The sequence below is a fragment of the Cavia porcellus genome, unplaced genomic scaffold (genome assembly GCF_034190915.1).
Source record: "Cavia porcellus strain 051 isolate PalLab524CR breed Dunkin Hartley unplaced genomic scaffold, mCavPor4.1 scaffold_18, whole genome shotgun sequence".
In the NCBI taxonomy this organism is placed as follows: Eukaryota; Metazoa; Chordata; class Mammalia; order Rodentia; family Caviidae; genus Cavia; species Cavia porcellus.
In genome coordinates this window covers 41716639-41726542 of record NW_026947501.1, presented here as the reverse complement: position 1 = coordinate 41726542, position 9904 = coordinate 41716639, and the positions used below count along the sequence as shown (strand labels likewise).

Below are 9904 nucleotides of genomic sequence, written 5' to 3'. Positions count from 1 at the left end.
TGCAAAATAATAGAAATGATAGACAACAAATGTTCTACCATGATATTAGATTCAGGAATGCTGAAAACCAATTTAACAAACAATTTAAAAAATATATGTAGCTTGAAAAACACTGTAACATAAAAATGGTTGTAAGAGATTGGGCCAGTGTTTATCACTGACATCTCAGGGAATATTGTGTCCAATTCACACTGTCAAACTGATCTTAAAACTTTACATTTGTCCAGACCTATTATTGACAACCAAAATGTATTTTACTTTTTTATTTAATCAGTTTGAACTGACCATTTGTTTTGCTTTGAAAAGATACATTTCTTCAATATTTTGGATATAAACACATTAAATTCATAAACCATTCAAGTTTCACTGAAAACTACTTAAATATTTTAATATGAAAGAGAAAAATATCACATGGTTTAAGGAAGGTCTTCAGATGCAAGGGCAATAATATGGAAGATGAGTAAATCAGCCTTAATCCAGTATTAAAAGTTATTATTTTCACTACAACTTTATTTAAATTTATAACTTGACTTTGTAACTACATTAATGAGCACAAATCTATTTCATCTAATTTACTATGAATTATTGAATTTAAACAGATAGAGAATAAGACCACAAAACCCCATACAAATCAAGTAAACAAGATTACTTCTCAAATGCAGGCTGAGAAAACTAGAAATCCACACTTTTTGTTTTATTTTTATTATCAATTAAAGTAAACATAGCAATACTTATTACTTATTCTACCAAAAACTGAATTTCCACAGTGCATACTGAGTGTGTTGAGTGCTTGAGCTGTCAAAGAAAACACCAATAAAATTTTGAACTGAACACAACACAGGTTTATCTTTTCCCAGCACTGGGGACAAGGAGTCTGCAGGGAAAGTCCCTGAGCAGCTCTGACCCAGCACCTTTTCCATGTGAACACCTTAATGGATGCATGTTGTCCTGACACTGAAACACTGGACTCCTTTTGACTCTGGTAGTGTATGCGATTTCTGCTTGCTCTGTGGACTCAGGACTGCGGTTGCGCAAAATCTATGAAAAGAATGAGGTGGTAGAGAAAGAATTTTTCTAGATGTTACAGCAAAATGAAATGAAAGCAAAATTATCCCTAGTTCTCTTGTGCAGTGCTCCCCAGGCCATTCTTGCTTTCTATATCTTTTGATGAATCTGATATGGAGAGAAAGAGATGAATATGACAGGATACTCACAAGTGTATAAAAATTAATTGCTAGAGATTTTGTGTTCTCTTACCTAGGAAATAATTCTCTATGGATGAAAAAGATAGAACTTTTTCCCCTGCCAAGCACTTTTAATTTGAGTTCCCACTTGGTTTAATCACCTGTCCAGGAAATATTACACCTCTCATGTTTCTAACATTCTCTACTGCACTTGGTAAGAACAGATTCCAGAAGTAGCTTGCTAGCTCCACACTGTGATATTAAAGGTACAATACTCAGAAAATCAATCTTGGTGAGGTAGGAGTTCTTTCATTCCCTTTCTAGGCAGGGAAGAGTCCAAGCAGTGTGGCCTTTCCACTCCCACAGACTGACCCTCATATATACCACATGGTTGGTATCTGGAACCACCCGCAGGGTGTGGGCAGGGTGCACTACATCTCCGCAACAAATCCCACTTTCACAAAATGGATTTTCGGCCCAGTACTGCAGAATATGTGGGCTTGGTTCCTATTGGTCTTCCTCCTAACACAGAAAACTTGATTCACATAAAAGGCCTCCCACCCTGCTCTTGCCTCTTTCTACATGTTTACTACACCCATTTGAGGGTCACCAAGGAAGTGTCTTCCTTTGCCAGTTTGGAACAAAAGTGCTGCACTAATTTTGCTTTGCTTATCAGAATTTTTCAGTTTAAGTTCTCAAAATCAGGCTCTCTGAACAGCTCCTGCGCTGCTATCACTGAGGCCCACTTTTAAGGACAGAAAGAGATGAAGAAGGAAAATAGGCTCAGAGGGTGAGTTCTGGGGATCCACCTCTGCTCATATCTTAACTGTCCACGTGTGAGGTCATGACCTCAGGGATGAGCCTGTGCCATTTATATCTGACAGAGTGAGAGAGATGCCAGAAAGGAACTGAAGTCTGGAGAAGACTGTCACATTGAAACTGGTGTCTAATATTTGCAAATGATTCCAGAGGACACTTAGTGATTTTTAACCTGGCTCCATTTCAACATTGAATATTTTCAGTTATATACATTACTTAAAATAATAAATTAGTTCAAAATAAAAAATGAAAGACAAAATTATGAAAATGAACTCCTGATTCTTGTTCATTGTTTTGGGGTACACTGAAAAAAGTGAATTGGCTCAGAATCCCAAACAACTGTTGGCCCTCAAAGAAGGATGTTGGCCAAGAGAAACTGAGGAGTTTGATAATGTATCACTCAATATCTGACATACAATTTTTTGTGATTCAGGCCACGCATACAAAGTAAATATTAAATAATCCCATGTGTCTTGTCCAATACTGCTATTAAAGTCTGTATGTGCTCACCTTTCAGAGCTATTATCCTATCAGTAGATGTGATGAAAGATGGACAGGTGACAGTCATAGATGAAAATCAGTACAAATACACTTTACTGACCACTGAATGTAAGATGAGAGAGAAGAGTAAAATCAAGGAAAAGAAACATGTATTTGCACCTGAACTACCAATTAACTTGTATTGATGTCTTCAGATGGGAAAGGAGAGCAAAGCAACCCTGAGAGGCAGTGGGGCATGAGCAGTGGGTCATGTTACAGCTCTGAGATGTCATCAGACCTCCCACCTGCACCTTAAGCCTAAACTTAAATCTATCACAACCACAGAGCAAAAATTTTATAAACAGTGTTTCAGGTTTCAAGTAAAATCTTAAATGATTTTGAACTAAGCATAAACCTTCCATTGACAATGATTGTAATAAAATGTTACAAACACACGTATAACTTGTGGAATCAATGCCCCCCCCCCAGGTGGAAGGTATGGAAAGTTGCTTTTAAAGAAGCACACATTACCTTTCTTCTTCCAGTCAACTTCAAGCACTGCAAGTTCCTAGAGCCTACCTATTCTCTTTAAAAGCACATATTTATTGTAATATTTTGTTTACCACACTGTATTCTAGTTCAAGAATTGCAGAACTGCCAAAGAGATCTCAGCAAGCTCTAGACATTCAATCTGTCCCCTATTTTCATTCTTTATATTGAAAATAGGCTCAGATAGAACATTTTTGTGCAACATCATTTCCATTGTCCGACTGTGGGTCTGTGCTTTTTTAGTGATTGGAATCCAGTCTTACACTCACACTTTTGTGCAGCCAAGTACAACACCCAAGCTGTTCTCCACGTTACAGAAACTCTAGTGTCTTGAGTTCTAATGATCTTAAAATACCCACTTATAATCTTGTACTCAACCCAGCTACTGATCTTGACCCTCATGATTAAAGTTCTCCACTTCCATACACCAGTGAAAAAGTCTCAAGGTTCTCATCAGAGCCAGAGGCACAATGTACTCAAGCCTGATTAGCAAGGTGATGGTGCCTGGCAGGTAAGGGAGATGTGATGAGGTCATGAGGAGCAGCAGAATTCAGCAATTTGTGGGTCAAAATTCCGGCCCAGGAAGCAGACTCCAGGAAGACAAGGAGTTCTGGTAAGAGACATAGTTAGACAGTAGAAAGCAGGCAGGGTAGGTCAACTACATCTCTTTGCAAAATCAGGAAAATCCCAATTCCAAGGATGCAGGTATAGCTCAGTGGCAGAGTACTTCACTAGCATGCAGATGTCCTGGGGTCAGTCTTAAACATAGACAATCAAACCAGAAAAAAAAAAAAAAAAAACATTCCTATCTTCATAAATAATGAGAATCTGTGAAACATATGTGGGCAGGAGGAGTATTCAGATTTCTCCAACAGGTTCCAAACAAAGCAACCAAGGACAGGAAGCAACCATGAGGCCTTGTGACTATGGCAATGCATCAGGGCAACAAGAAATCACTGAATACATTAAGAAGAGAGTTGATTTGATATGTTTCTTGTTTGCTTGGGGGCAGAAATGTATTTCTTATCATTACTTTTTGTTTCACATGAGAGATGGGTCATTCCTGTCTTCAAATGGAAAAATCATGGCACTGGGGATGAGTTCCTGACTTACACAGCATAGCTAAGATGAAGAGCTCAGTATCTCAGCCTGGGTCTGACGTCTTCTCCTCGCCTCCTCCACAAGGGAGAAAACTTCTGATGACACAAGGACACCATTTACACTTAACAAGATGGTAAGTTTTCTGGTTTCAAATGATAATCTCAGACCTCACAAGACTAATTAACTCTCAGACAGCACCAGAACATACACAAAAGACTAACATGAGTCAGCGACTCCAGTGACATTGTCAAGGCTTACATCTAGGAAGCCATGCTTTGTGCCTCTGAATAGAATGTGAACCTTGGCTCCAGCCATATTCCTGCATCACCACTTCAAGCTGCCTTGTGTTCAAGAAAGAATCACATAAATCCTCTTTGAGAATTTCCTAAAAATTATAATTGAGAGTATCACTCAACTCAATACTGAGATAGCTCCCATGTATTCCCACAAGATACAAATGAACTTCAGCATTTGTACTAGGAAAACTATTAGCCAGATATAAGGACAGGAATTTTTCCCCAGTAAAGAAATTTGTAATTTAATACACTGCTTTCTTTTCATTGGTTTCTGAGAAGCTCAGTAGTAGAGCATGCCACATAAGTTTATTTTCTAAGAGTGATTGAGATAGTAGTTGTACGTTTGAACAATGCATTCTCCCTCTCTCTCTCTCTCTCTCTCTCTCTCTCTCCTTCTCTCTCTCTCTCTCTCTCTCTATATATATATATATATATATATATATATATATATATATATATATATTATATATATATATATGTTTCAACACATGTGTCACTATGTATTCCCAACCATTTCCAACTTACATAACAGATGCAACACCAATAGACATTCCCGGGTGCTCTGTGTAGTCAGTCTACATTCACTCACCACAGAAAGACTTGAGCCATCCTGCTGTCTGCAATGTGCTCAAAAGCTCTAAATGGTTCAGATGCTCACATATGTGCTTCCTTTAATGTGCACAGCTCAAATTATTTAAATATCTGTGCTGTTTTTTTTTCAAATGTGCTTCATGTTTTATCTTGTTTTGTTTTGCTTTTGTCTTTTTGAGATAGGATCTAACAATGTATTTCAAGCAGCCCTTGAACTCACTTTGTAGACCAGGCTGGCCTCGCAGTTGTAATAATCCCCTTGTCACTGCCTTCCTAGTGCTAGGATTACAGGTTCCACGATTTCTGGCTTACATCAGTTGTTCCTATTATTCTAATTCTGTAGGTACCTCCTTGGTAGGTAAAGTATCATCTTGACATGTCCCACTTTATCTTTGAATGGCACTGCCCACATGAGATGCTCTTACCTGGTACCACTCAACAGGAGTTTTGTGCAGGTAGACACCAGTACACCAAGAAATACAAGAAAAGACCATTTCCTAGGGAGACATTTTAAGATTATTTCGAGTACTTAACTATAAGTGGACCATGAGACTCCTCTTCTATGCTGTGTCTCTATGCTTCAGAATACAGAAGATACCTACATTTGTTTTAAAATCAAAGTATGAATGGAATTAGACACCACATTTTTTCCATTGGGGCACAGTTTCTCATCCTCTTTGACAGAATTCTGATAATTAATTGAGAATAGAAGACTCAAAAGTAGATTCTGGGGAATACAAAAAGTGATCCATCACCAAGGTTGGCACCTAGAAAGCACAAGAGAGGCTCCATGGATTCTGTAAGAGGGGACAGGAGATGAGATGTTACTACATGGGAAGATGAAGGACAAAGACCCTGGGACACATCTAGGACCTGAAAAGAGACACATTCCATTCTAGATCCTCCAAAGTGAATGTAGAGCACTTATCTCACGTGGACAAGGACCTAGTGCTGTAAAAGCAAGAATGACGCAGATAAATTGTTTTATACTTTTTATAAATTACATTTTAAGATGTCAGGAAAACACAGAATTTAACAACTTCTGTTAAATTAAAAATATTATTATTATTATTATTATTATTTTGATATTGGACATTGATCTCATGATTTTGTGTCTGCCAGGCAGGTACTTTTGCCACTGAGCTAAATCCTTGGGCTATTATCTCAAATGCTTATGCTCAGAAAATCTTTAGTCACAGTTACAAATTGAAAGTTGTCCTGTATGTTTGCAATTCATATATTGTACTATTTTGGTTGGATGCCAAGAAGCTTAGAATTCCATTTCATATTGTTTTAAGTTTTTTGTTTCATTTAAGAATGGTTTACAAGACAGCATTTGCATGCGGAACAAGCCACCTATCTGGATGCCAGTTTCTGTATTGTTTGGTAAAGGCACAGCTATGTGTTCACATCATAATAAGGATGTAAGATGAAGGAAGCCCCCTGGAGAGTTTCCAGGGACCCTATGTGATCAACTTCCACTTACCCGAAACTCACCTGATCCACATTGCTACCTGCTGCTTAGTAAAGGCTCTGGTGCTTCAGATTCATATATCCTTTAGTATGGAACAGCAGAAGCTTCTGAGGGCTCAGAACATTATATGCAAAATATGAGAATCTTGATTCCTACTATGGCCCAGTGTAGATCCCCAATTTGTATTTAAAGTGACTATATAATTGCAATTACTTAGTACACTGTTCCCACAGAGACTCAAAATTTCCCTGGACCAGGAACTTAATTTGATTTATCCCTGTGAGATGAGGAAAAGTGAAGACTCAGATAAACACAGACTTATACTCATCACGAGTGTGAAGCCAGATGTAAACACTTCAGAGAGAGGTGTGATGCTGGAAGAAGTGTCATAGAGATGAAATAGTGCTGGCTCTGCGTTTAGAGGAAAAGGGCTACTGGCCAAGGCATGTGGGAAACCTCAAGCAGTAAGAAAGGCGAGGGAAGGATTCCCTGCGTGAGGCTCCAAATGGAAACACAGCCTGAGACCGTCTAGGTTTTAGCCCATTAGTCTGAACAGTAAAATGATGAAATGCACTTTTTAATGTTTTTTACCAGAATTTTTTTCCATACATGAAGATCAAATGCACTGTAGGGAAACTGCACCTGTACATAGTAACACAGGCTCTTCCTTGTTTCCCTCTCCTTCCTTTCAGTCCTTCTTCCCCTCTCCACTTTCAGAGCTGTGATGCTATTGCTTTCCTTCCATTCTTTTCATATTTTTTAATTCCTAATTCCTTGTTTCTCATTCCTATGCTCTCTCTCTTCTTGATCTTCCAATTTGAACATTTTCTACTTCCTAAAAACTCTCCTCCATGTTGGTCCTTATTGAGCACTTTGGTTTCTCACACAAGAGAAACAATGCAATATTTAAACATCTATTTCCAATTTATTTCACTTAAAATTATGTTCCAAAGATGCACCCATTAACCTAAAAATCTTTCAAGTTTATCTTCCTTTATGGCACAGTAGTACTCTACCTGGTGTCTATAGAAAGCACATTTTCTCTATTTATACATCTGCTAATGAGTATATGAGCTGTTTCTAAGCTTTAGCTATCACAACATGTACCACTTAAATGGGGGTGCATATATTCCTGTGACCCAATCAAAACTGAGCATCTGAAATAAATACACTTCTTAGATGGAGACTTTCAAACAAAAAATATATGTGTGAAAAAACCTTCAGTGTCACTCGTTATTGAAGAGATGCAAATTAAAACAACATTCAGATTTTATCTCACTCCGGAAAGAATGGCATTTATCAAGAAATCTACCAAAAATAAATGCTGGTGAGATTGTTACATATGACCACAATGGAAATCAGTAGATAGACTTCTCAAAAACTAGAACTAGACTTTCCATTTGACTCAATATTTCCTTTATAGATAAATTGACAAAGGAGTTAAACTGGTGAATATCTTATATTAAAGTCATTGAGCTTGTAGAAACTAATACATAAGAAATAGTAAACTAATACAGAGGTATTTATTAAATTTCCTACATGGCACTCCCATAACAAAAGTGTAAAAATCCACTGAGATCCCTTATGTCTTAATATCTTATATTAAAGTCATTGAGCTTGTAGAAACTAATACATAAGAAATAGTAAACTAATACAGAGGTCTTTATTAAATTTCCTACATGGCACTCCCATAACAAAAGTGTAAAAATCCACTGAGATCCCTTATGTTCAACAAACCTGAAAATAACTCACATTTAGACCAGGGCACAGTCTCTCAGGCCGAAGATAGAAGTATTGTACCGGCTCAAAGAACAAGCAGCTGGGAGACCCTGAGAGGAAGTTTATGTTCGAGGCTGAATCACTGTGGGAAGAGGCACTAAGAGTCTGAAAACAGTAATAATCTGCCACATCTTCAGCCTGCACCCTGCTGATGGTCAAGGTGAAATCCCTGCCAGACCCACTGCCAGTGAACCGGTCTGGGATGCCATATGCCCGGGTGGATGCCAAAAAGATGAGCAGTTTGGGAGATTTCCCTGGTTTCTGCTGGTACCAGGCTAAGCAGTTCTTGTTGTTAACACTATATAGAAGACTCTGGCTGGACTTGCAGTGGATGGTGGCGCTTTCTCCAGGAGTCACTGCCAGGGAGGCTGGAGACTGGGTCATCACAATGTCACTGCAGACACCTGTAAACAGGAAAGGAAAGTGAGTACACATACTTGTACCTATGAGATTTTTGTCATATATATTTTGAAATTAAAAAATTGAAATATTCTTTGCATTGCTATTCTCAATTAGCACATATTTGTGTTCTTATTAGAAATAGTCACTCTTTTCTACTTCTTAAAGGTATTTTTCAGTGCTATGAAGACATCACACTGACGAGATGGTGGAACTTTGCAATTTCTCACCAGACACCCAGAGCAACAGAGCCAGGAGGATTGGGGTCTGGATCACCATCTTGCTGTCCTTTCTGGTGCAGAGCAGGTCAAACCTCAATGGAAAGTCTTCTTTTATAGAATCATTGCAGCTGTACTGGGCTGGGACAGACCTATTCAAAGGAACCAATTTTAAAAAAGGAAGCAACTTGCAGTGGTACTGGGCTGTGAAAGCACTGACTGTACAAACAGACAAAAATATCACAACAGCATGTATGTTTGGGAGACCAGTGGCTTTCACTTGCCAAAACCCAAAAATACTAGTGGCTTTATAATTTTTGAGCAGTTTAGAGACTCTTATACATCAACATCACTAGATGGCATCATGAAAGGACTGAATTCTAAATCCAAAAATGTGCTTAAATGGTTTCAGGTTTGAGAAATCGCACATTAGCTACTTTACAGTAACAATTCTGGTGAAACACTAATACATCCTAGAAAAACAGGAACAAAAAAGACAGGAGAGGGGAAAAGGAACAGGTAGAAAATGAGTACAGAGAGGAAGAGGATGAAGAAAAGAGAAGGAAACACAAAAGAATGCTACCTTCTAGGTGACCTCTTTTACTCTTTTGCTGTTTTATTCTTTACTCTCTTTTACTCTCTTTGAAAAATATCTCTGAAATCCGAAGGCACCTATGTGGTGAAGCCACTGCGGAGCACAGGAAACAGTTCAGATCCAGTTTCCACCCCTGTGCTTGGGTGCACAGCAAGACAACAGGTTGAGAATTCATTCTGTGAATCTTGTGGGACCCTGATTTAGCCTGAGATTCAAAATTGTTAACCAAAGGGAAACTGCAACCCAACATTCCTACAACTAGGAACTTAAAACAAGACTCTAAAAAAGATGAGAAATTGAAAGAGAAAACCAAAATCACTCTGGAAACTACTGGAAGCAAACCAGCACTGCCAAGGGTATTTTCTCCCCAAATGCCTAGTTTAGGATTTGTCCACATTGAAATCAGTGTAAGACAGCCT

At 38.3% G+C, this 9904-nt stretch overlaps 1 gene segment (V, D, J or C); it reads right to left on the bottom strand.

Moving 5' to 3' along the window:
- Window positions 1-8041: 8041 nt before the first annotated feature.
- LOC134471332 (immunoglobulin kappa variable 4-1-like) lies at window positions 8042-9169 on the bottom strand. The segment is given in 2 exon segments: window positions 8042-8677; window positions 8903-9169. Coding segments are annotated over 2 exon segments (504 nt in total).
- Between the last annotated feature and the right edge of the window lie 735 nt (window positions 9170-9904).